Genomic DNA, 27,724 nt, shown 5'->3' on the forward strand with positions numbered 1-27,724 from the left:
ACACCCCAGGTCTCGATCCGCAGACGCTTCTCTCTGACCCCATTTGCATGGGAGGCCGAATTGGCTCCCAAATCGCCGTCAGATTCCTACATGTGATCGGCCCTTATGGCCACTTTCATGCTAAAAAATGGAGGTTGCATATCTTACCATGTTGTATCAATGTCTGATTCGTGGACCACCTGTCGTGTGTGTGATTTTTTTTTTTTTTTCTTTTGTCAAAAAAATGCTGCCTTTTATTCTTTTTAGCGTCATCTAGCAATGAATCTTTGGAAAACGGACTGTACACGGATGACGTCTGTTCTTTTCCTGAAAGCAGCACTTTTCTCTCCGCATGTTTTGTGCAGTAACCACACGGACCCCATTATAGTCTATGGGGTCCATGGGTTTTCTTAGGTAACCGCTTTTTAATGTGTATAGGTTTCTGTTCAGGGGGTCCCCAAGTCGACTCTCCAAATGGAAATCCAAACGCAGATATCAGCCGGGCCTAAGCCCCCCTCTCCCCGAACAGAAACCTGAACACGGATGTGAACCGGGCCTAAGCCCCCCTCCCCCCAAACAGAAACCCGAATGTGAATGTGAACCGGGCATAAGCCCCCCTCCCCCCCAACAGAAACCCAAAGCGGATGTGAACTGGGCCTTAGCTGGTGGCTTTTCTGCTGTGAAATTGCAGCCTTAAAGAGATGTGACTCCCCAAATCTCTTTGTGTAGTAGAAGGCTACAATCATGACCCAGCTCCCACTTTGCCTTAGTTTTTTGGGTTAAAGTCTCTTTTGTCTGGATAACTTTAATATAACCATGTGTAACATCCTTGTGGTAGGTTCTGAGTTGCTGCTGAGCAATGAAATGGAAGTCAGAAGACTAATACGCAAGCCGCTTCAGCCAGCAAGACCTATCCGCCGCGCTGTACCGGACAATGGTGAGTCCATTCACCTAAAACTTTCCTCCAAACTGTATGGGGATCAACAGCAAGATTCAGCCCCGGCAAGAGGTGACTACCCAATTGTGGCAGGTATCTACGTCACGTCAGACGACTAAGCTGCATGTGCTAGTCCGAGATGTTTTCAAGGGACCTCACTGACCCCTATTATTAGACGTGAGTTCAGTCTCCTCTATAGAAAGGGCAGGTATAGAGATCAGTCACCAGACTCTGCCCCCCGCCTGACCATTGTAGGACTGGGAGAATAGGAGCTTGGGGGGGGCCATGTTATATGTTTATTTGATGAACATACAATGTGTGCTTGTTGCAGGTGCTGTATACATGGTCAACTTCCAGGCCAAATTCACCGATGCTTGCAAAGACAGCATTAAAGACCAATGTGATTTGGTAAGACGCGTTGTGTTTTGAGTAACGGTAAGGTAGATCTTGTGTTTCATCATGAAAGGCGTCTCGGAGAAATAACTACTGCCATTTATATATTTTGCCTGCAGTGCTGCTGTTCATTGTCTTAAAGGGAATCTTCAATAGATCTAACATGCCCTATCTATGGTCTGGAAATACTGACATTCTCCCCCATTACAAAGACTTGTAATTTACGCTGAAATACTGCAACATTTTATAGAAACGGATGCCGAGAAATGTCCTGGTTTGGCTCATCTGTCATCTTCTTGTCAAGCTCAGTTTGATGGTTCAGTCCCTATTTGCGTAGAAGTTGGGCCAGGAGAATCTGGAGTGTGGCGCCTCCTTGGGGACACTCCTGTACTTGGTTTGTTTAAGAGTCAGTTCATACAGGGTTTTTTGGACCGGAACCTGAGGCGGGGGCCGCTTCAGATTCCGGTCCAAAATATGGGTAGCTGTGACTGGATGCCGGTGCAGTGCAGCGGTATCCGGTCGTGCACTCAGCTCCGGATTAGGCCCAAATGAATGGACCTAGTCGGGAGGGAGAGTCTTCAGGCAGATGTTGCGAGGCGAATCTGCCTGAAGAATAAGCATGTCACTTCTTTTTTCTGGGAGGCGGAACAAACCGGCTCCTGGAAAAAAAACACCTGCGCGGCTCCCAGAGATTTCTATGGGAGCCGTCTTTTTGGTCAGGATTTTGAGGCGGTTACGGCCTCAAAATCCTGACCAAAAAACCCCGTGTGAACTTACCCTTAGAATTTTAATGTCGCAGCTTTTCATGGTGAAACCTAGATTTTTGCAATGTAAGAGTCTCTCAGTATTTCATACGCCCCTAGTTGGGGTAATATTAAAGGGTTTTCCAGTTTATTAAAATATCACTCATATAATAGGATTCCTCAATAGAAACCACTTTCTAATATACATCATGTTAAAATTTGGCTCAGTTTACCTGATTTACATTCAGGTCACATGACCATCTGGGCCTACTTTTCTCTCTGACCTGTCCACTTTTGCAAAAAGTTACAAGTGAGTTGCAGAGGGAATGATGCGCCACATTACACCCATTTATGCCAGAAAACTAGTGTAGATGGGCTGATAAATTCCTCCTGGTGTTTTGCTGCATTTTTCTTGGTATTATTGTTTGGTCACAAATTATGTGGTCAAATGTTACTTTGAAGTCTATAGCAAAATGTCATTTTTTTTTTTTATTTTTTTTTTCTTCCTTAAAACACAGGATTCTTATTTTTATTTCCCTACATTTTTTCTTATAGGCTTCTTTATAGAACATGAATAATACTAAAAATAAAGCATGCTTAAAATGTAACACAAAATTTGGTAATGGCTGCACAGCCTGCACTGAGCCAAACCCCACTACGATTTTCTCCAAGATTACGCCCTGGTACTACCCTCAACCATACCCAGAACTCTACACCATTCAATTCCAGCCAAAACATCCCCCACAACCACCATCGGTCCTACAAGTTTTTTGCCCTGGTGACTGGCCCATTTAAAGGATGGCGGCAGATTGTAGAGACCAATCTGGTGGGGCTGCTGTGTGAGTGGCTTGTCAGTGGATCTCATTTACAGCAGGATCTGGTTGTGGTCCGACACGTGTGTCTCAGGGGTGACTGTGAGAGTATCTATGTCTGTTGGGTCTGTGATGGTATAGTCCACCACGCTGTGCCCACATGGGAGTTTAGTGTGAAGCGCCCTTGAGAGTCCCCTCTGGTACACCCGTTTATTATTTGCAGAGATTTTAGGCAATCCCATCCACCCATAGCAGAAAAATCTGCACATAACAGAACAAGTGTAGACGTTGACCTGGTGCGCAAACTTTACATCCACAGCATGTCAAGTATACGCCGCAGATCTCCCCCTCTACCACGCAAATTGTGAAATCGGGGGCAAATCCTCAGCTCCTCCACACCGAAGCCCACAAGAAATCGCACCAGACCTCAACTAAAAGTCCAGGACTGGCGCAGCTTTCAGTTATAACACGTCCGTTTTCTATCATGAATTCGAAGTAAATTTGACGGGTCTAAGTGACCCAGCACCAGGGCTGTGGAGTCTGAGTCATGTCAGCCATTGTCCGAGTCAGAAAAATGTTGGTGTCGACTTCTGACTCCTCCACCCTGCTTTCCTTGGTCTCCACCCTGCTCTATCAACTTTTCTTAAAAAATGGCAAGCAGAATGCAGAGCCAACAATGTGACAATTTTTTGGCGCAAAAGAGTGAGAGCAGTGACGCCAAGGATCTCTTTTTCTTCTTCCTGTATCCACTTCTGGCTTTGGACTAAAAACTGCAGTTGTGTGAATTGATCCTTTATGATTATATTTGTAATGTCTCAGCAATTCTCTTCCGATTTAGTGGTGCTCCATTGGAAACATACAAAAAGTTTTGATGAATACGGTGACTGAAAAACCACCAGCGAATAACAAAAAAGGTAAATAGTAAATCGGTAAAATATGTTACCAAACAAGCTCTGGTAAGTGAATCTGGGCATCCACCTTTCCATTCAGACACCACATGATGGAATGGGGGTCCACATATACTGGGGTATACTGGGGTATATGCCGACCCTCATAGTTACATAGTAGATGAGGTTGGATAAAGACATGAGTCCATCAAGTCCAACCTATAACCCTACAATCCCTACAGTGTCGATCCAGGGGAAGGCAAAAAACCCCCATGAGGCTCATGTCAATTGCCCCATTTCAAGGTATCTTCAAAATTTGATTTCCTAAAAAACTTTATCTGCCTCCTTGCTTTACACTGAGGACTGTTTAGTGGATGCGGTCCCAGTTATTAGTAAAACCCTCTTGATGTGTCTTAATGCTGTACCAATTTGGGGCCCATGCAGTTCTGGGTGAGGTTCTATATCAGGGATGGGATGTCATCTAGAAGCAGTGAAAACCTTATGTCAGATCCCTCCTAAGAAACCTCAAACAAATACCTCCCTTACCCCTTCTGCTCCAAAAATACCCCTTTCCCGCTGGCAGCAACCCTTTCGCCATTCTCATCCCACAGATAATGGGAGAGCGTCATGGACGGTTCCAGCCTCGTAGTCTCTAGACTTCCTGTTTTAGGAGAACTTTTCCCAGGGTGCTGGAAATTTGGGCTGTAACTTGGGGTATTGTGTTTGCATTAGCTGATCATTTCTCATGTTTCTGTTATGGTTGTGGTTCTGTGTCCTGGACATACTACTATTTCCTAACACTGTTACTCGCCCTCGTCCTCCTGTGTGCAGAGAGAATCACATACAGCAGAGACTTCCTGATGCAGCTCTCAAACATGTCTGTGAGCAAACAGAAGCCAAAGTATTTACCGGATCTTCCCATTATTCGCCAGCATCCGGTAAGTTCTCAGATTCATACTGTAGAGTAACACAATGACTCTCTTTTTTGCAGTTTTGCAGCGCTGCGCAATATGTTGGTGCTATATAAATAAAATTTATTATTATTATTACTGCAGGGAGGTGACGTGTCATCAGTCGAAATTAATTTTTTTTTTTATAATATATATATATATATATATATATATATATATATATATATATATGTGACTGCAAACAGAGCTCTTGTAAAACTTTAAGGGTGTGTTCACACAGAGGAATTTGGTATTAATTTTGAGATAGATTGTGCCACAAAATCCACACCGAATTGTGTCCTGGGGCCCAGTGGGAAGCAGAGACCAAAGCAGGATGCTGAAAAGCTAAATGTCCTGCTCGGTGTTGCTGCAGATGACGCGGCTGATTCAGCCACAGAACCTACAGGGCAGAACACTTTGCTCATAAGGTCCGTTCATCTGAGTGAAATCAGAGAGTGAAAGCTGTGGCAGAAAAACTTTTTTTTTTTGCTGTGCACAAATGTGGACAGGAGATGGCGCCAAAGTGTCATGACTGGAAATAGGATTGAAAAATATCAAATCTGTCATAGGTTAGAAGTGATGCTGCTGTCTGTATGGCGGTGCGCTCAATTATTCGTATATTATCAGTAATACGATTATCTAGGTCCCTGTTTTCTCATTTTTATATTATTTATTCCCCTAATGACTTTTATAGCACCTTATTGAATCGATACCTGTACTATATGAATTTCAGCTTAAAGTACCAAATACATTATTATCACCAAAATGTAAAGCACCATGGAATTAATGGTGCTATATATATATAAACAATAATAATAATAAGTACCATATACATTATTTTATTTATTTTTACTTACATTTACAAAAAAAAAATTGCTGCAAAAAACCACACTAAGATTGCAGTATGTGAATACAGCTTACGGACAGTTCCACAGGAATCTCCGCATTGAAGTTTTGGTAGTTTGCCATGGGATCTCTTCTCTCTTTACATACACTATGTGATTCACCCTCTTCCATAGTCCTATATAAGTGAATGGGAGCTGAGCCGCAGCCACTTGGCTTGGACGCCACACAGTGTACAGAGTGTCTACTTCTGGCTCTGTACACAATGTAGTTCCTGTGCCGCAGCTGCTGATATCGGCTTATCAGTGGGTCTTTTTGGGGCCCCCACCAATCTGATATTAATGATTTATCACAAGGACAGACCATTAATATCTTTTGACCACAAATCCTCTTTAATGTTAGTAGGTAGAGATGAGCGAACAGTGTTCTATCGAACTCATGTTCGATCGGATATTAGGCTGTTCGGCATGTTCGAATCGAATCGAACACCGCGTGGTAAAGTGCGCCATTACTCGATTCCCCTCCCACCTTCCCTGGCGCCTTTTTTGCTCCAATAACAGCGCAGGGTAGGTGGGACAGGAACTACGACACCGGTGACGTTGAGAAAAGTAGGCAAAACCCATTGGCTGCCGAAAACATGTGACCTCTAATTTAAAAGAACAGCGCCGCCCAGGTTCGCGTCATTCTGAGCTTGCAATTCACCGAGGACGGAGGTTTCCGTCCAGCTAGCTAGGGCTTAGATTCTGGGTAGGCAGGGACAGGCTAGGATAGGAAGGAGAAGACAACCACAACAGCTCTTGTAAGAGCTAAATTCCAGGGAGAAGCTTGTCAGTGTAACGTGGCACTGACGGGCTCAATCGCCGCAACCCAGCTTTCCCAGGATCCTGAATGGAATACACTGACAGTGTATTCCCGTATACCCGATATATACCCCCGATACCCGTTCCAACGGTGTGCCCCCCCACCTTCACCCCAGAAATACCCTGCAAGTCCCCTAGCAATAGAATTGGGGCTATATACACCCACTATTTTTGCTACTGCCATATAGTGCCATTGTCTCACTGGGAATTCAAAGAATATATTGGGCTTACATATAACTTCAATTCCAGGGAGAAGCTTGTCAGTGTAACGTGGCACTGACGGGCTCAATCGCCGCAACCCAGCTTTCCCAGGATCCTGAATGGAACACACTGACAGTGTATTCCCGTATACCCCATATATACACCCCAAATCACCGTTCCAACGGTGTGCCCCCCCACCTTCACCTCAGAAATACCCTGCAAGTCCCCTAGCAATAGAATTGGGGCTATATACACCCACAATTTTTGCTACTGGTATATAGTGCCATTGTCTGACTGGGAATTCAAAGAATATATTGGGGTTACGTGCACCCACAATTTTTACTACTGGTATACAGTGCCATTGTCTGACTGGGAATTCAAAGAATATATTGGGGTTACGTGCACCCACAATTTTTACTACTGGTATACAGTGCCAGTTTCTGACTGGGAATTCAAAGAATATATTGGGGTTATAAATACCCTCATTTCTTGCTACTGGTATATAGTGCCATTGTCTGACTGGGAATTCAAAGAATATATTGGGGTTACGTGCACCCACAATTTTTACTACTGGTATACAGTGCCATTGTCTGACTGGGAATTCAAAGAATATATTGGGAATACAAATACCCTCATTTCTTGCTACTGCCATATAGTGCCAGTTTCTGACTGGTAATTCAAAGAATATATTGGGGTTACGTGCACCCACAATTTTTACTACTGGTATACAGTGCCATTGTCTGACTGGGAATTCAAAGAATATATTGGGGTTATAAATACCCTCATTTCTTGCTACTGGTATATAGTGCCATTGTCTGACTGGGAATTCAAAGAATATATTGTGGTTACGTGCACCCACAATTTTTACTACTGGTATACAGTGCCAGTTTCTGACTGGGAATTCAAAGAATATATTGGGGTTACAAATACCCTCATTTCTTGCTACTGCCATATAGTGCCAGTTTCTGACTGGTAATTCAAAGAATATATTGGGGTTACGTGCACCCACAATTTTTACTACTGGTATATAGTGCCATTGTCTGACTGGGAATTCAAAGAATATATTGTGGTTACGTGCACCCACAATTTTTGCTACTGGTATATAGTGCCAATTTCTAACTGGGAATTCAAAATGCGCAAGGCTCCCGGAAAGGGACGTGGACGAGGCCGTGGGCGAGGTCGCGGGAATGGTTCTGGAGAGCAAGGTAGCAGTGAAGCCACAGGGCGTCCCGTGCCTACTCCTGTGGGGCAGCAAGCATTGCGCCACTCCACAGTGCCAGGGTTGCTTGCCACATTAACTAAACTGCAGGGTACAAACCTTAGTAGGCCCGAGAACCAGGAACAGGTCTTGCAATGGCTGTCAGAGAACGCTTACAGCACATTGTCCAGCAGCCAGTCAGACTCTGCCTCCTCTCCTCCTATTACCCAACAGTCTTGTCCTCCTTCCTCCCAAAATTCCCAAGCTTCACAGAACAATAACCCCAACTGTCCCTGCTCCCCAGAGCTGTTCTCCGCTCCTTTCATTGTCCCTCAACCTGCCTCTCCACGTCACGATTCCACGAACCTAACAGAGGAGCATCTGTGTCCAGATGCTCAAACACTAGAGTCTCCTCCATCTCCGTTCGATTTGGTGGTGGATGACCAGCAACCCACCCTCATCGACGATGATGTGACGCAGTTGCCGTCAGGGCATCCAGTTGACCGGCGCATTGTGCGGGAGGAGGAGATGAGACAGGAGTTGGAAGAGGAAGTGGTGGATGATGAGGACACTGACCCGACCTGGACAGGGGGGATGTCAAGCGGGGAAAGTAGTGTGGATGTTGAGGCAAGTGCAGCACCAAAAAGGGTAGCTAGAGGCAGAGGTCAGCAGCTTAGGCGAAGCCAGGCCACACCCGGAATCTCCCAAGATGTTCCAGTTCGTACCCAGCCCCGAAAAACTCCCACCTCGAGGGCACGTTTCTCGAAGGTGTGGAGTTTTTTCAAGGAATGCGCCGAGGACAGATATAGTGTTGTCTGCACAATTTGCCTCTCGAAATTGATTAGGGGCTCTGAGAAGAGCAACCTGTCCACCACTTCAATGCGCCGTCATTTGGAATCCAAGCACTGGAATCAGTGGCAGGCAGCAACGGCAGGACAAAGGCCGCCTGCCGTTCACGCCACTGCCACTGCCTCTGCCACTGCCTCTGCCACTGCTGACTGTGCTGGCGATGCACTCCAGAGGACGAGCCAGGACACCACTTCATCTGCCTCCGCCACTTTGTTGACTTCTCCCTCATCCTCCCCTGTTCCTGTCTTATCTCCTTCTCTTGCACCATCAAAGGCACCATCAGGCGCTTCTTTACAACAACCCACCATCTCTCAGACATTGGAGCGGCGGCAGAAATACACTGCTAACCACCCACACGCGCAAGCCTTGAACGCCAACATCGCTAAACTGCTGGCCCAGGAGATGTTGGCGTTCCGGCTTGTTGAAACTCCCGCCTTCCTGGACCTGATGGCAACTGCGGCACCTCGCTATGCCGTCCCTAGCCGTCACTACTTCTCCCGGTGTGCCGTCCCCGCCTTGCACCAGCACGTGTCACTCAACATCAGGCGGGCCCTTAGTTCCGCGCTTTGCACAAAGGTCCACTTGACCACCGACGCGTGGACAAGTGCATGCGGACAGGGACGCTACATTTCACTGACGGCACACTGGGTGAATGTAGTTGAGGCTGGGACTGCTTCCCAAACTGGCCCGGTGTACCTCGTCTCCCCGCCTAACATTCCTGGCAGGGACACGAGAAGAACACCCCCCTCCTCCTCCTCCTCTACCGCCTCCTCCTCCGCCACCGCCTCCTCCTCCGCCACGCCTCCTCCTCCGCTGTTAGATTGACCCCAGCTACGAGTTGGAAACGTTGCAGCACTGGCGTTGGTAGACGTCAGCAGGCTGTGCTGAAGCTGATCAGCTTGGGGGACAGACAGCACACTGCCTCCGAGGTGAGGGATGCCCTCCTCGATGAGACGGCAATATGGTTTGAGCCGCTGCACCTGGGCCCAGGCATGGTCGTTTGTGATAACGGCCGGAACCTGGTAGCAGCTCTGGAGCTTGCCGGACTCCAACATGTTCCATGCCTGGCCCACGTCTTCAACCTAGTGGTGCAACGTTTCCTAAAGAGCTACCCCAATGTTCCAGAGCTACTGGTGAAAGTGCGGCGCATGTGCGCCCACTTTCGCAAGTCGACAGTAGCCGCTGCTAGCTTAAAATCTCTCCAGCAACGCCTGCATGTGCCACAACACCGGCTTTTGTGCGACGTCCCCACACGCTGGAACTCAACGTTTCAGATGTTGAATAGAGTGGTTGAGCAGCAGAGACCTTTGATGGAATACCAGCTACAAAACCCTAGGGTGCCACAAAGTCAGCTGCCTCAGTTTCACATCCATGAGTGGCCATGGATGAGAGACCTTTGTGACATCCTACGGGTCTTTGAGGAGTCCACAAGGAGGGTGAGCTCTGAGGATGCGATGGTGAGCCTTACAATCCCGCTCTTGTGTGTTCTGAGAGAATCCCTGATTGACATCAGGGATAACTCAGATCACACAGAGGAGTTAGGGATAGCATCCGATCCGTCACAGCTGGAGAGTAGGTCCACACATCTGTCCGCTTCACTGCGTTTAATGGAGGAGGAGGAGGAGGAGGAGGAGGAAGAAGAGTTGTCCGATGATGTGATGGTGATACAGGAGGCTTCCGGGCAACTTCGAATCGTCCCATTGTTGCAGCGCGGATGGGTAGACATGGAGGATGAGGAGGAAATGGAGATTGAACTTTCCGGTGGGGCCAGAGGAGTCATGCCAACTAACACTGTGGCAGACATGGCTGAGTTCATGTTGGGGTGCTTTACAACCGACAAGCGTATTGTCAAAATCATGGAGGACAACCAGTACTGGATCTTTGCTATCCTTGACCCCCGGTATAAAAACAACATCTCGTCTTTTATTCCGGTAGAGGGGAGGGCCAATCGCATCAATGCTTGCCACAGGCAATTGGTGCAGAATATGATGGAGATGTTTCCAGCATGTGACAGTGGCGGCAGGGAGGGCAGTTCCTCCAGTAGGCAACCAAGTTCTCACCGGTCCACACAAACGAGGGGCACACTGTCTAAGGTCTGGGACACCTTGATGGCACCCCCTCGCCAAAGTGCCGCCACGGAGGGTCCTAGTGTCACCAGGCGTGAGAAGTATAGGCGCATGTTGCGGGAATACCTTTCCGACCACAGCCCTGTCCTCTCCGACCCCTCTGCGCCCTACACGTATTGGGTGTCGAAGTTGGACCTGTGGCTTGAACTTGCCCTATATGCCTTGGAGGTGCTGTCCTGTCCTGCCGCCAGCGTCCTATCTGAGAGGGTGTTCAGTGCAGCCGGTGGCATCATCACTGACAAGCGCACCCGTCTGTCAGCTGAGAGTGCCGACCGGCTCACTTTGATAAAAATGAACCACCACTGGATAGAGCCTTCATTTTTGGGCCCACCTGTGTAAAGCACCCCAACATGAAACTCCATGTCTGTACTCAACCTCTCCAATTCCTCCGCATCCTCATACTCATCCACCATAAGCGTTGCACAATTCTGCTAATACTAGGCTCCCTCCACCCTGATTTCCCCCAACTCTGCTGGTTAGAGGCTCCCTCCACCCTGCTTTCCCACAACTCTGCTGGTTAGAGGCTCCCTCCACCATGAATTGGTCCAAACTGGGCTGTTTAGCGGCTCCCTCCACCATGAATTGGTCCAAACTGGGGTTTTTAGAGGCTCTCTCCACCATGAATTGGTCCAAACTGGGCTGTTTAGAGGCTCCCTCCATCATGAATTGGTCCAAACTGGGGTTTTTAGAGGCTCCCTCCACCATGAATTGGTCCAAACTGGGGTTTTTAGAGGCTCCCTCCACCATGAATTGGTCCAAACTGGGCTGTTTAGAGGCTCCCTCCACCATGAATTGGTCCAAACTGGGGTTTTTAGAGGCTCCCTCCACCATGAATTTGCCCAAACTGGCCTGTTTAGAGGCTCCCTCCACCATGAATTGGTCCAAACTGGGGTTTTTAGAGGCTCCCTCTACCATGAATTTGCCCAAACTGAGCTGTTTAGAGGCTCCCTCCACCATGAATTGGTCCAAACTGGGGTTTTTAGAGGCTCCCTCCACCATGAATTGGTCCAAACTGGGGGTTTTTAGAGGCTCCCTCCACCATGAATTTGCCCAAACTGGGCTGTTTAGAGGCTCCCTCCACCATGAATTGGTCCAAACGGGGGTTTTTAGAGGCTCCCTCCACCATGAATTTGCCCAAACTGGGCTGTTTAGAGGCTCCCTCCACCATGAATTGGTCCAAACTGGGCTGTTTAGAGGCTCCCTCCACCATGAATTGGTCCAAACTGGGGTTTTTAGAGGCTCCCTCCACCATGAATTGGTCCAAACTGGGGTTTTTAGAGGCTCCCTCCACCATGAATTGGTCCAAACTGGGTTTTTTAGAAGCTCCCTCCACCATGAATTTGCCCAAACTGGGGTTTTTAGAGGCTCCCTCCACCATGAATTGGTCCAAACTGGGGTTTTTAGAGGCTCCCTCCACCATGAATTGGTCCAAACTGGGGTTTTTAGAGGCTCCCTCCACCATGAATTGGTCCAAACTGGGTTTTTTAGAAGCTCCCTCCACCATGAATTTGCCCAAACTGGGGTTTTTAGAGGCTCCCTCCACCATGAATTGGTCCAAACTGGGGTTTTTAGAGGCTCCCTCCACCATGAATTTGCCCAAACTCTGCTGGTTAGAGGCTCAATCCACCCTGATTTTCAAAACAAATGTTGGTGCCAACCTCAACTTACTACAAGGGCCAAATTCACTGCTGGTGACAAGCTCTCCTCACTGCAAGTGCCAAATACACATGTTTCAAGGTGTTTTCCTACTGTCAGAGAGGTGGTATTGAGTGTGTAAAGTGTGTAGTTGTTAGGCTGTGATGTTGGGGTAATAGAGGGTCTTTGGTGTGTTAGATGCCCCCAGACATGCTTCCCCTGCTGTCCCAGTGTCATTCCAGAGGTGTTGGCATCATTTCCTGGGGTGTCATAGTGGACTTGGTGACCCTCCAGACACGGATTTGGGTTTCCCCCTTAACGAGTATCTGTTCCCCATAGACTATAATGGGGTTCGAAACCCGTTCGAACACACGAACATTGAGCGGCTGTTCGATTCGAATTTCGAACCTCGAACATTTTAGTGTTCGCTCATCTCTATTAGTAGGCTCATATTATGGGTGCTCTGTATGAATTCCATCTGATAATTCAAAGTAACATGTTATAGGACAATGTCTGCAAAGCGCTGCAGAATATCTTTGTGCTACATAGGAAAGAGACATAAATAAAATATAGTCTCACCATATCACTAATCTGTGTAGCAAGTAAGGGTTGGTTCACATCTGCATTTGGTAATCCGTTTGGGGGAGTCTGCATGGGGACCCCCCCCCCCGAACGGAATACCAAACGCAATTGCAGGTGCTGTGCAGTAAAAACACACGGATCCCATAGACTATAGTGGGGTCCGTGTGCTTGCCGCCAGGTCTCCGCACAGAACATGCGGACAGGAACGTAGTTTACAATCTACTTTCTCATACGGACAGCGCTCAGCAAGCACACGGACCCCATTATAGTCTAAGGGGTCCATGTGCTTTCACTGCACAGCTCTTGCCAGTGCATTTGGTATTCGTTCGGGGGGGCTCCCCATGCAGACTCCCCAAAAGGATTACCAACGCAGATGTGAATGAAGGGTAACATGAAGAAGGTCTGAGGGACAAGGACAGGACCTCAGGAGTCTCTTACTAATTCTAAGCAGTCGAGAAGGGTCTGACCATTTGTTCTTTTTACGTATGACCTTTCTTGGATACAAATCTAAAGTGTTATGTCCTTTAGGCTAAGGCCCCACGGGCCGTATCTGCAGCACTAAAGCGCCGCGGGAAGAACCTCTGTGTGAACACATTGCAGTTCTTTCCGCAGCGCTTTTAAGGTAAAGTTCACAGAGTTTTTCTCTGCGGACTTTCTCTTAACATTATATCTACAGCAAAGCCACCGGCGTTTCCGTAGATATAATTGACATGCTGTGATCTGCAAAGCCGCAAACAGCTTTACAAATCTCAGTGTGTCTGCGCTGCGATCTTTTCCGCAAAGTGGGGATGGGATTCGCATGAATCCTATCCACTTTGCCTGCACTGAACAACGTCACAATTTTTCCCGCAGCGTCTCTGCTGCGGGCAAATCGCTGTGTTTCCGGTCCGTGGGGCCCCGGCCTTAGGCTGGATTCACACATACATTCTAATGGAGGGCTTCATCCATAGCTGAACAAACTAAAACTAAACAAACAAACTGCATTTATCTCAAATATCTCCTCTCTTTTGAGAAACTGTAGCTTATCGCAAGAGCTACCTTCATGGATATGGCTGTGCAAACAACCCCAGCTGTGTCCATATACTTCAGCCATGTTAGGGGAAGTTCACACGGGGGGAGGCCGCCTCGGGTTCCGGTCCAAAATACAGGTAGCTGTGACTGGATGCTGGTGCACTGCATTGGCATTCAGTCGCGCACTCCACTTCGGATTAGGCCCAAATGAATCGGATTAGTTGGGAGGAGGGGGTGTCTTCAGGCACTCATATGAGACGGCCTCAAAATCCTGACCAAAAAAACCCTGTGTGAACTTACTGTTATAGGCAGCAGCTTCTGAAGCCCTGTACACACGAGTCAGGCCTTTTTCCAGGCCACGTGCATAGATCTGCTGGTAGAAGCGCCCTGTGTACTTGATCTATTGTATTTGATGAATCAGATTTAACATTCCCTTTCCAATCTGTCCCTTCTAGGTCTCCGGCCTCCATCACGCCATCGATCCCTTTGTGCCAGCGTACATACAGAACATGGATCCCTCTGCCAGACCAGACCATCACTCCTATCCTCTGTGAGGAGGATGACGGGCTGATCGTTTGGCTTCTCATCTGAGAGATCATTTCACCATTTTCTCCTAATAAAAATAGGAATTCTGTTACTATGATGTGTCTGGAAAACCTGTTTCCCCTCCCTCTGAGTGCAGCGCACCGCTTTGTGGTTATGTATATAGTTTATGTTCTTTGTATATACTTTTATGTTGATAGTTGTGGCTGTTTTTGTAGGTCACTCTTGTTATATTTTTACATGTCGTTCCTCTGTTTGTTAAATATACTGTTTGCGCTTTATGTGCTAAAAATAGTTTCACGCCTAAATTTGTGTTCTGAGGTCAGACCTCCACTTTTCTTACAGTATTGTAGTTGCAAAAATTTTTTTTGGGGTCTTCTCCCTTTGTTGTCTAAGGCCTCATACACACGACAATGTCCGAGTGCTAGCTGTGTTTTTTTTTCACTCCCTATAATGGGGCAAATCTCGCGACCCTATTCTTGTCCGTTTTGCAGCCGGGCTCACTGAGGTAAATGAATAGGTACATGGAGGTACAGGCATTCAACCAGGGAGCCGACTTATGTAGTGTGAGGCCTGAAATTAATGGGTTAAAAAACCTCCCATTGATCTCAATGTGTAGCACGCGTGAGTCGGCACGCATTGAAGTGAATGGGATCTGTTTTGAGCGCTCACTCACTCCATGGGAACGGAGCCAAACTCAGAAGATTTGTTGCATAATGCTATGCGTTTCGGTACACATGGCATGAGGCGTACATAGTTACATAGTAGATGAGGTTGGATGAAGACAGGAGTCCATCAAGTCCAACCTATAACCCTACAATCCCCTACAGTGTTGATCCAGGGGAAGGCAAAAAACCCCATGAGGCTCATGCCAATTGCCCAATTTCAGGGGAAAAATTCCTTCCCGACTCCAATCGGGCAGTCAGTATAAAAACCCTGGATCAACATGTCCTTAAAATCTAGAGTCCATAACCCGTTATATTTTTCTCTTCAAGAAAGGCATCGAGGCCCTCTTTGAACTTGTTCAGTGAATCCGCCATCACCACTTCCTGGGGCAGAGACTTCCAGAGCCTCGCTGTTCTTACTGTGAAGAATCCCCTTCTATGTTTCTGGTGAAACCTTCTCTCCTCCAGACGTAGAGGATGTCCTCTTGTCACTGTCACTGGCCTGGAAGTAAGAAGATCCTTAGAAAGTTCTTTGTATTGTCCCTTCATGTATTTGTACATTGTTATTAGATCTCCCCGTAGACGTCTTTTCTCTAAACTGAATAACCCCAAGTTTGTTAATCTATCGTTATACTCCAGTCCACCCATTCCCCTAATCATTTTGGTTGCCCGTCTTTGCACTTTTTCAAGTTCACTTATGTCTTTCTTGTATATCAGGGCCCAAAATTGTGCACAATATGCTAAGTGTGGCCGTACCAGTGATTTGTATAGAGGCATAACTATGTCCTTGTCATGAGAATCTAGACCTCTTTTGATGCATCCCATAATTTTATTTGCCTTGGCAGCAGCTGCCTGGCACTGGTCATTAAAGGTAAGCTTGCTGTCCACCAAAATCCCCAAGTCTTTTTCATTGACAGTCTTACCCAGTAATTTACTATTAATTATATAATCATACATTTTATTACGTCGCCCAAAGTGCATTACTTTACATTTGTCAACATTAAACTTCATTTGCCAAGTCTCCGTTCATGCTTCCAGCTTCCTTAGATCCCCTTGTAATATTCTACTATCCTCCTCATTATTAATTACCTTACAAAGTTTAGTATCATCTGCAAATCTGTAAACCCTCTACCAGGTCATTAATAAAGATATTAAACAAGAGAGGACCTAGTACTGACCCTTGCGGCACCCCACTGGTGACTGTGACCCAGTCTGAATATTTACCATTAACAAGTACCCTCTGTTTCCTATCAGTGAGCCAGTTGCTAACCCAAATGCATATGTTTTCCTCCAGTCCCAACATTCTCATTTTGCATACCAACCGTTTATGTGGAACAGTATCAAAAGCCTTTGAAAAGTCCAGGTACACCACGTCTACTGCATTACCCATGTCCAGGTACACCACGTCTACTGCATTACCCATGTCCAGATACACCACGTCCACTGCATCACCCATGTCCAGATACACCACGTCTACTGCATTACCCATGTCCAGGTACACCACGTCTACTGCATTACCCATGTCCAGATACACCACGTCCACTGCATCACCCATGTCCAGATACACCACGTCTACTGCATTACCCATGTCCAGGTACACCACGTCTACTGCATTACCCATGTCCAGGTACACCACGTCTACTGCATTACCCATGTCCAGGTACACCACGTCTACTGCATTACCCATGTCCAGGTACACCACGTCTACTGCATTACCCATGTCCAGGTACACCACGTCTACTGCATTACCCATGTCCAGGTACACCACGTCTACTGCATTACCCATGTCCAGGTACACCACGTCTACTGCATTACCCATGTCCAGGTACACCACGTCTACTGCATTACCCATGTCCAGGTACACCACGTCTACTGCATTACCCATGTCCAGGTACACCACGTCTACTGCATTACCCATGTCCAGGTACACCACGTCTACTGCATTACCCATGTCCAGTCTTCAACTGACCTCCTCATAGAAGCTGATCAGATTAGTCTGACCGGACCGATTCCTCATAAACCCATGCTGATTGGGTGTTATAAGATTATTTACATTGAGATACTCCAGGATAGCATCTCTTAGAAAGCCCTCAAATATCTTTCCCACCACAGAAGTTAAACTTACTGGCCTATAGTTTCCAGGTTCACTTTTACACCTCTTTTTGAAAATTGGCACCACATTTGCTATTCGCCAATCCTGTGGAACAGACCCAGTCATTACTGAATCCTTAAATATTAGAAACAAGGGTCTATCTATGACCATGCTTAATTCCGTCAGAACTCGGGGGTGTATACCATCTGGACCAGGCGATTTCTCTATTTTAGTGTTTTGCAGGCGGCGCCGCACTTCTTCCTGGGTGACATTTAATTGAGAATAAACATTACCCCTAATCATGTTGCTAGCCAAAGGATTTTCTTGTGTAAACACTGTAGAGAAGAAGGCATTTAGTACCGTATTTTTCGGACTATAAGACGCACTTTTTTTCCCCTAAATTTCGGAGGAAAATGAGGGTGCGTCTTATAGTCTGAATGTGGGTTTGCAGCATGGCCGCGCTACTGCCACCGCTGGTTTTCTTCAGCGGCAGTAGCGCGGCAATCCGCAGGCCCCGGCAGCTAAGACACTCCCCGGCTGTAATAGACCGGCGGATGCCGGGGAGTGTCTTAGCTGCCGGGGCCTGCAGATTGCCGCGCTACTGCCACCGCTGGTTTTCTTCAGCGGCAGAAGTGTGACAATACTGCAGGCCCCGGCAGCTAAGACACTCCCCGGCATCCGCCGGCCTATTACAGCAGATGCCGGGGAGTGTCTTAGCTGCCGGGGCCTGCGGATTGCCGCGCTACTGCCGCTGAAGAAAACCAGCGGTGGCAGTAGCGCGGCCATGCTGCAAACCCACTCCTCCTCCGCAGGTCCCGGCAGTCAGTTCGCCCCGGGGCCGGTCCCCACCGGCCCCATACCTGTAGTGATGCAGGCCGGCTCCTGCACGGCGAGGCCGCAGGAGCCGACCTGTTCCAATGACAGCTGGGAGCCTAATGAAGGCTCCGAGGCCTGTCTTAGATATATATTACTATCGCGGCTGGTCTATGACACTCCGCGATAGTAATGTATAGAATCTCCCATAGACGGCAATACACTTGTATTGCCGTCTATGGGACTTGCAATCAAATGATTGCAGGTTCAAGCCCCCGGGGGGGAATAAAATAGTAAAAAAAAAAAAAAACACTTAAAAAAAATATAATAAAAAATAAATAAAAGTTCACCTCCTTTCCCTAGAATACATATAAAAGTATAACATTACTGTGAAACATATACATTAGGTATCCCTGTGTATGCCCGGTCTACACCTGGCCCCACAAAAAAAAACGCCCTATACATCCCCGTACAGCTGCAGGGTCACCTGTCAATGTGGCCTTGCAGCTGTTCCAAAACTACAACTCCCATATATTAAATATTTTACCATTTTTTGCCTGAAAATTTTTTTTCCCTATTTTTCTCCTCTAAAACCTGGGTGCGTCTTATAGTCCGAAAAATACGGTACTTGTGCTTTTTCCTCATCCTCCTCCACCATTACACCCAGATTATTTTTGAGAGCGCCCACATTGTCAGTTTTTATTCTCTTATGATTTATGTAATTGAAGAATAATTTTGGATTACTTTTACTTTTCTTGGCAATTTTTCTCTCAGCCTCAATCTTCGCCTCTTTTATTTGTGTTTTGCACACTTTATTTTTCTCCTTTTTAATGCTGTGTCGCTACTCTCTTGTGTTAGTACTTTAAATGCTTCCTTTTTATCCCTCATTGCATTCTGTACCGTTTTAGCCATATTGGTTTTCTATGATTTGGCCTTATGCAACTAATCTTTTGAGTTACGATGTAACTTTTTACTTGGACAACAATAAAAGTTGTTCCAACGGAACAGGAGCACTGCAAATCCCCTATATTCAGTAGACTGGGCACTCAGACACTTTCAGACACAGGGATACCTAATGTGTTTGTGTCTCACAGTCATTTTATACTTTTATATGTATTCTAAGGAAAGAAGGGATTTACAAATTTTATTTTTTTAAAGTTTCTCTTTTTTTTCACTAATTTATGGGAGATTCTATACATTACTATTGTGGCTGGTCATAGACACCCCCCCCCAAAAAAAAAAATAAAATATATATATATATATATATATATATATATATATATATATATATATTGGGGCAAAAAAGTATTTAGTCAGTCACCAATAGTGCAAGTTCCACCACTTAAAAAGATGAGAGGCGTCTGTAATTTACATCATAGGTAGACCTCAACTATGAGAGACAAAATGAGAAAACAAATCCAGAAAATCACATTGTATGATTTTGTAAGAATTTATTTGCAAATTATGGTGGAAAATAAGTATTTGGTCACCTACAAACAATCAAGTTTTCTGGCTCTCACAGACCTGTAACTTCTTCTTTAAGAGTCTCCTCTTTCCTCCACTCATTACCTGTAGTAATGGCACCTGTTTAAACTTGTTATCACAATAAAAAGACACCTGTGCACACCCTCAAACAGTCAGACTCCAAACTCCACTATGGTGAAGACCAAAGCGCTGTCAAAGGACACCAGAAACAAAATTGTAGCCCTGCACCAGGCTGGGAAGACTGAATCTGCAATAGGCAATCAGCTTGGATTGAAGAAATCAACTGTGGGAGCAATAATTAGAAAATGGAAGACATACAGGACCACTGATAATCTCCCTCGATCTGGGGCTCCACGCAAAATCTCACCCCGTGGGGTCAAAATGATCACAAGAACGGTGAGCAAAAATCCCAGAACAACGCGGGGGGACCTAGTGAATGAACTGCAGAGAGCTGGGAGCAATGTAACAAAGCCTACCATCAGTAACACAGTACGCCACCAGGGACTCAGATCCTGCAGTGCCAGACGTGTCCCACTGCTTAAGCCAGTACATGTCCGGGCCCGTCTGAAGTTTGCTAGAGAGCATTTGGATGATCCAGAAGAGTATTGGGAGAATGTCCTATGGTCTGATGAAACCAAACTGGAACTGTTTGGTAGAAACACAACTTTTCGTGTTTGGAGGAAAAAGAATACTGAGTTGCATCCATCAAACACCATACCTACTGTAAAGCATGGGGGTGGAAACATCATGCTTTGGGGCTGTTTCTCTGCAAAGGGGCCAGGACGACTGATCTGGGTACATGAAAGAATGAATGGGGCCATGTATCGTGAGATTTTGAGTGCACTTTTTTGCCCCACTGTATATATATATATATTTTTTTTTTTTTTGCTTGATTCGAGTATAAGCCGAGGGAGGCTTTTTCAGCACAAAAACTGTGCTGAAAAATTCGGCTTATACTCGAGTATATACGGTACTTCTGAATCTGGCCAGACACATTTGGTTTCCATCGATTAAAGTGGCTGATTTCGGCTGCCAGTTGGACATGAAAGTACCACAAAGGTTAGTCCATGGCGACTCATGGCAAACTTTAGTCTGCCAAAATAAGTTAGAAATTTCAGTATTTTTTGATCCAATCAATGGCACTTTGATTTGACAGTAAAATTGGTAATAATGATGGGATTGATGCCATCATTGATTGGACGGTTGCATCATGGACATGCAATCCGGGCAGAATCCTACCAAAACCTGGGACTGGTGGTGAGGCAGACTTTCTCAAAATCTATTCCAAATTTTGCCATGTGAACATTCCCATAGATATATGTGTGCAGCTGACAGTCCGTCTTCTTTCTGTATGAGGGCTCCACTAGTAACAGACTGGCTAAAGGGTGAGAGGAGCAAAGTAGCCTGATAGATAAGAATAGAAGTGTTTTCATAAGAAATATGACCGTGTTTGTGTTCCCTTCATTTCTGAGAAGTGGCGCTATAATTGTTGGGGCGCTCTCACCGCCAGTTGTTTGTGTCATTACTTTCCTCGCTGGATACAGAAGTCGCAGAGCAATATAACAGGATGCAGGAAAAACATCTTGCATATGATTGAATGGCTTGTTGAGCGGCTCTCGGCAAAGATATCTGTGTCCCATGTCGTATCCTCCAGCTAGAGAGTTATTTGGATGCTTATTAAAAGCAAGGCCTGGCTGGCTAGCAAATCTGAAGATCTTCAAATTGATAACTTCCATCTTCTTCATGTTTGTCTTTGGCGTCAGACTGAATTTTAATTCATTTTCATGTTAATTCATTTTCTATTCTTAAAGGGAGTGTGTCCCCAGAACCACGCATATCAGCCCAGTCTCACAGATAGGTTTGGGTCACTTGAAGCAAGCAGTGTTTCCTCTTGTGAATCCGTGCCTGCGTTGGGTTCTAGGGACAGGCTCCCTTAAAATTATAAGTATTCTCTGTTAGGCCTAAAACTGTAACAAATCTTCAAAGTCACTTGTAAACCAGTATATATGGAGATTACGGAACCAACCAATATTACATAGATTAATAGCCTTGACCATGCAGTGACTTCTTAGGGTCGCCCGTCAGGCTCTGCATTTATTTCAGTTTGGTGTTTACCTCCTCCCCTGGGGTTATCTGAAGTGGACAAGAGAATAATACAATCCTTCTCCTCTCCCTGCGCTGTCCGCTGCTCGTGTTCTATGCATTGCTTAAAGTGAGAGTGCGAGTATATGCAGCTCCGCTTCAACCAGTGATCTCACTAAATCTATGTGGGCTACAGATAGGATCTTGGTCTTCTTTTAAAGTTAATATTCCGCAGATATGTTTAAAGTGACAATTTCCCTGGTTGTGTCTTACTGAGGGTGAACTCTAATGCACTTTACCCAAGCAAGGCTCATCCAGAATTGAAGGGGGGGGGGTTAAAGGGGCACTATAGCAAAATTTTGCTGTATGAGACCCACATATGCGTGAATAGCCTTTAAAAAGTCTATTCAGGCACCACTAATCTTATTTTAAACCCCCCACCCGTTTTAAAATAAAACTATAAAAACATATATGTAAATCATACCTGAACATGCACGGTGGGCGGTTGTGCACAATCCAATGTCATCTTCTGGCACGCCTACCTCTTCTTTTTTTCTTGCAGCGACACCCGCTGGTCCTGGCTCTTCCACGCCTTCAGCGTCCTCTTCTTCCGGCATGATGGCTTCAAATCCCGCTCCTGCGTAGTAGTGCTTCCCTCCGGAGCGCTACTGCGCAGACTTCGGCGCTCAAGATGCTCAGTTCCCCTAACAACTTCATGAGCATACTGCGCATGCGCAGTACACTCGCGAACTGCCATTGCTAAAAATGGCGCCGAAGCCTACGCAGTAGTGCTCCGGTGGGAAGCACTACTACACAGGCGCAAGATTTGAAGTCGTCATACTGGAAGAGCCAGGACCAGAGGACGTCGCTGCAAGAAGAGGTAGACGTGCCAGAAGATGATGTCGGATCGTGAATCACCGCCCAGCATGCACGATAGGTATGATTTACATATATGTTTTTATGGTTTTATTTTAAAACAGGAGGGGGGTTTAAAATTAGATTAGTGGTGCCTGGATAGACTTTTTAAAGCCTATTCACGCATATGTGGCACTCATACAGCAACATTTTGCTGATAGAGCCCGTTTAACAGGGTTGTCTAGAACTATATTATTAATTGCTGTGGCCTCTGCAAGCTATACTCTGTATAGTGATGGTACTCAGTATTGCAAATCTGCCCCTTCCATTCAATATCACTGGTCTAAGAGGAAGAAATGAAGCTCAATATCATTCCATGACAATCTGTGCTGAAGTCAGAAGGCAGGAACCCATTAATGGATAAAGAGAAGAATTGCTGGAGAACTTTCACTTTCTTAACTCAAGCTCTCTGCATCCTACAATTAGTGCTAGACTAGACTCTCCAATGCCAAGTGGGTGGTGTCAAACAGGAGCAGGCAAGGGGGTGTGTGACTCAAGGCTCCAATCAGAGGCAGACAGTGTAAGGTAGACACCACCCATTTGGCATTGGAGAGTCTAGCTAACATGTCAGACACCGAAACTAGCTCCGATTGCTCCGAAGTGGCGGATTCAGTAGAGAGGGACCTTTTAAATGCTGAAAAGAGCTTGATTAGGTGGAGGTGGTAAAAGGTCCTCCTTAAAGGGGATTTTCCTGCCATAGACATGTCATATAGACATTTGGGGTCTTGTCCTATTGGACAATGTAGTACCACCCCCGCCCGACTCCTGTTGACTGCTGCAGCCAGGAGGGATTACCATGGAGAGACGGCCATACATGCACTTTTTTCCATTAGACATATTTTTGCTATAGCATGGCCGCACGTTTTGGGCATGTTGTGCTTTCTTGCTTCACTTTCCATATAATTATATACATTTTCTTTTGGCTGACAGAATGTGAATAAATGAAGGACACATTACAGAAAAGTGAAAGCCTCACAAATCACAGAACAGAAGAGACTTTATTAAAGATTGGCACAAAGTTAAATATATAAGTGATGATAGGAATTACTCTGGTACAATAATATAAGGTACAGCGCTGAGATGTAGGACGGCTCATTAGAATGGTCTGTATGGTGGGATTATTGTTACACTGACCATCAATGATATGTCTTACCGCAGATACGGAAGTCGCGAGATAATCGTCATATAGGAAGATGTGTAACATCACAGATGACTGATCTGATCCCCACCCAGCAATATAGACCTGTATAGAAGGTTATCAGGGTGATCAACCTTATAGAGGACCTGTCATCTCTCCTGACGTGCCATGTACCCCCATACAATAACAATTCTGCTGCCTCTGCAGGTGTTTTTTTGTAGCAGAATCCGCCTCAAAATACGCTGGCCAACTTTTCCATTCATTTCTATAGGAGTTAAAAAAATTTAAAAATTTGACATTATGCCTCCTTGGAATTTATAAATAGACAACTGGGTATTACTATTCTCCATTGTCAAAGGGGTGTGTCCCTGCACAATCTGGTACTGTCGGTTCTAATTGAATAGTGTCAGATTGTGTAAAGACTCCCCCAATGGGTAACACCCAGCTGTCAATTTATTCATCGATTTCTAATAGCAATAAGAGCGAACTGTAAAGCGCCCAGCTCCGATGCTCCAGATTGGTATATTCTGAGGAATACAGTTATGTACTAAAGCAGATATGTATGGAGAGGTGACGGCTCCTCTAACTGGGCGCATACACTCAAATTCTAGAGATTTTCACGTTTAAGAGATTTTCTCGGCTATCAGTTACTGTCCGTTATAAGTCTGATGCCCATAGACTGCAATGTTAAAAAAATAACAGAGACTTACTGTCCATCAATAGAGATGAGCGAGTACTATTCGAAATGGTACACACCCATAGGAATAAATGGACGCAGCCGGCACACAGGGGGTTAAGCAGCAGGACGTCGGCCCCGTCCACGTGCCGGCCGGCTCCATTCATTTCTATGGGTGCGTGCCGTTTCGATTGGTACTCGCTCATCTCTATCCTTTAAGAATCTGTTTTCTAAACAGACACCAAAGTCCTGTAGGTAGGATTTTTTTTGTCCGCTGGAAAAAAAACGGCGTCTGACAGATTGTGTGTAAATGGACGCAAGATAAAATCCCATTGAAATGAATGGAAATTTTAACGGATTACTGATAGTTCAGCTAGTGTCCAATGCTAAAATCTTGTAACTGACAATAGCCACGGACACTAATGACAGTCACCGACGGTAGTGTGGGCGCCCCCTACGTGAGTCTAGAAGGGGATGACTAATAGACCTGTTTATACAAGTGGCACAAAAAGTGTCTATATAAATATATCACATGTACTGCCTGAATAAAGGGACTGCGGGGAAGATTGTGCTACACTTCAGTCAAACCTGAGCTTCCACCCACATGTGGTTGAAGTTTTCCTTTAAGGCCTGGTTCTGCTTGTGGACCCCCGGACGGACACCTATACGCATTAAAAATGGTTACCTAAAGGAAACCTGCAGACCCCATAGACTATAATGGAGTCTGTTTGGTTTCCCCACAAAACATGCAGAGAGTAAAGTGCTGCTTGTAGGACTTTTCACATGTTTGACACAGAAACCACACCGACCCCGTTAGAGTCTAAGGGATCCATGGGTTTTTCATATTAACCACCCCCTGGAAGACCATTTTTAATGCAATTTTGGGTAGTTGTCTCAAAGAGGTTTCACTTACAGTGAAAACGATAAAAACGAGTACCCGGAATCCCTGCATCCATGTTACTACTGGCTATGAGAGAGAATAAACCTCTGAATTTTGAAGTTGTAGTAGACCCGAAGGTGTATTCAGGGGGTCAGACTCTTGTGGGTTTCATTTAGAATTCAGTGTCTTGGTTACGGGAATTTTGTATGTATCATGTAACGGTTGATGTTCCACTCATACACCTGTACACGGCAGTCATACCATCTGTCTAAAAGATACACAAGGGAAGATGCAATAGGGCGGATTTCTCCATGTATGATGTCAGATAATATCCTCATCACTGCACGGTGGCGGCGCTGTACACTTCTAGTTGTTATTGAGGACCCACCATGAAGCTATGGAGGAAAGGAATGAAATGTAAAGAGAAGGTTACACACAAATGCAAGCACTGTAAATCCCACACAAGAGATTGGGGAGAGTTTACTAGGACTAGACATTCTTATGCCAATTTTAATTGATACCACTGTATAAGCCAGGGGTAGGGAACGTACGGCACAACTCCCAGCATGCATACTCGCTCTGCTGTTCTTGGAACTCCCATGGAAGTGAATGGAGCATGCTGGGAGTTGTAGTTTCACAGCAACTGCAGAGCTGAAGGTTCCCAATCCCTATCCCTGGTATAAGCAATGTGACCTCTAATGTCGCCCCTGCTACCTCTTGTGTCACCCCCTCTTCCTCATAGATTGTAAGCTCTTGCGAGCAGGGCCCTCAGCCCCATTGTGTGAAGTGACTATTTCTTTGTAATGTATCTTTTTTTGTCTGTATTTAAACCCTAAAAATTGTACAGCGCTGCAGAGTATGTTGGCGCTATATAAATAAAATGTATTATTATTATTCCCGGCAGGCGGACGAGTCGCCAGTATTAGTAAAAGCCTCTGACCTCTTAGTGATTCTAGCGCCGGATCTCCAATCTACGCCAGTCAGACACTCGCGTTATAGTAAATATGAAGGTAATTCCTCAAGCTTAGCCAAGATATCTTGCAGCCGTTGGCCACTTTGGGTTTGTTGCTGGATTGTGGCTCTGTCTACTGAAGGTGTCTCTCGCTTCTTTCTTATTATAATACATGGTGCACCCAGTAGTGAACTGAAGGATCCATTCGGAACAACTAGATATTCCTCAAGTAGAAAGAAAACTATAGATTTTTCCTGAAGGCTTTAGAATAAAATGAAGGAACGTGATCTCTGCTCTGAGTGGCGGTGTCTCCGGGGAGGAGGGCTGCGGCAGGGCTGGCGGCGTAGCAATGCGGTGATGATAATTATACGTACCAGGTACGAGCATCGTTGTCATCAGTTCTGGAGTTTCCAGGAAATCCACATTACTCCTCTGAAATGTCTTGCTGTAATTGGCTTGGAGGTGGCTGTGTAAACAACAGACGGTTATTATCCGCATATTAGGTTCTTACTCCACATTTGGGTCATTTATGAAGACAAATATTCACAAATTAACTCTTTGTATTACTCTGCGGCTGGGGGGGGGGCATTGGTGGCTGTTCTCAGGTATTAGAGGATTGTGGGTGTATGACAAGAGCTGGTTCTATGGAGAATGATTATATTAAGCATTGCCTTTAATAGTCTTATCTATAGGCTGCCATATTTGGGGTAGATGGAGAATTACACAGAGCATCCTGTCCCTCTGTGTATGTTCACACATAGCTTTGTATACTTTTCCAGTCTAAATGATATCAAATATAAAAAATCTTATGACATAAAATATATCTAGCTATTTTGTGTCTACAGTTCCTTTGCAGGTCTGTGCATTGCTATGGCTGCAGACTACATACAGACTGTGTAGCCTGATCGTGTAATCAGATTCATCTCCGTATGACCACTAACATGCTGTAGATTTGTTAAAAGGTCAGGGTCTGTTCTATGACTGATTCTTCATACATGATGTCCTATCAGAGTTTTCTGATGCTAATAATCAAATTACATTTTACTTTCCGGTCACAATTACATTTTATAAAGCTGGTCATCTGGTGACACAAAGGAATTGTATGCTTTTTTTGTTGCAGATTTTGTTGCGGTTTTTGGAGCCTAAGCCAAGAATGACTTCTAAAGGAATGCGTAATATATAGGACGCTCTTATACTTCTGTCTTCTGCTCAATCCACTCCTGGCTTTGGCTCAAAAAACTGCAACAAAAAAAGCTGCGTTTCCGCAACGTGGAGCCTCAGCCTAAAGAGGTTGTCCCATCTCAAGGATCCTATCTATACTGCTAGCTTATGTGGATTCAAGACTTTTCCTAAATACATTGCTTCAGCAAAACTGCTTTGTTTGGCCGCTATCTGAGATGATTCATGTCATTGTTTATACTGTGTTTCCATAACCACGGACCTGGGGATGATCTTATCTCTCCGCCCAGGACAAGGG

The 27,724-nt window shown here is 45.6% G+C and overlaps 2 protein-coding genes across 2 annotated transcripts in view; one reads left to right on the top strand and one right to left on the bottom strand.

Annotated features, from left to right (window-relative positions):
* The first annotated feature begins 805 nt into the window (after window positions 1-805).
* C4H8orf88 (chromosome 4 C8orf88 homolog) lies at window positions 806-14,597 on the top strand. Its single transcript, XM_075270343.1, has 5 exons — window positions 806-916; window positions 1,248-1,324; window positions 3,703-3,778; window positions 4,583-4,689; window positions 14,462-14,597. Exons 1-5 carry the CDS (start codon window positions 844-846, stop codon window positions 14,558-14,560), a joined length of 432 nt encoding a protein of 143 aa, XP_075126444.1. The 5' UTR covers window positions 806-843; the 3' UTR covers window positions 14,561-14,597.
* A 10,868-nt stretch (window positions 14,598-25,465) lies between these two features.
* NECAB1 (N-terminal EF-hand calcium binding protein 1) overlaps window positions 25,466-27,724 on the bottom strand; it is a 115,946-nt gene continuing 113,687 nt past the window's right edge. The window contains exons 12-13 of the mRNA XM_075270333.1: window positions 26,622-26,713; window positions 25,466-25,690 (exon numbers count right to left, since the gene is read on the bottom strand). Coding sequence (XP_075126434.1) covers window positions 25,662-25,690; window positions 26,622-26,713 — 121 coding nt within the window. The 3' untranslated portion in view covers window positions 25,466-25,661. The remainder of the gene's footprint in view (window positions 25,691-26,621; window positions 26,714-27,724) is intronic.

The sequence above is a fragment of the Leptodactylus fuscus genome, chromosome 4 (genome assembly GCF_031893055.1).
Source record: "Leptodactylus fuscus isolate aLepFus1 chromosome 4, aLepFus1.hap2, whole genome shotgun sequence".
Lineage (NCBI taxonomy): Eukaryota > Metazoa > Chordata > Amphibia > Anura > Leptodactylidae > Leptodactylus > Leptodactylus fuscus.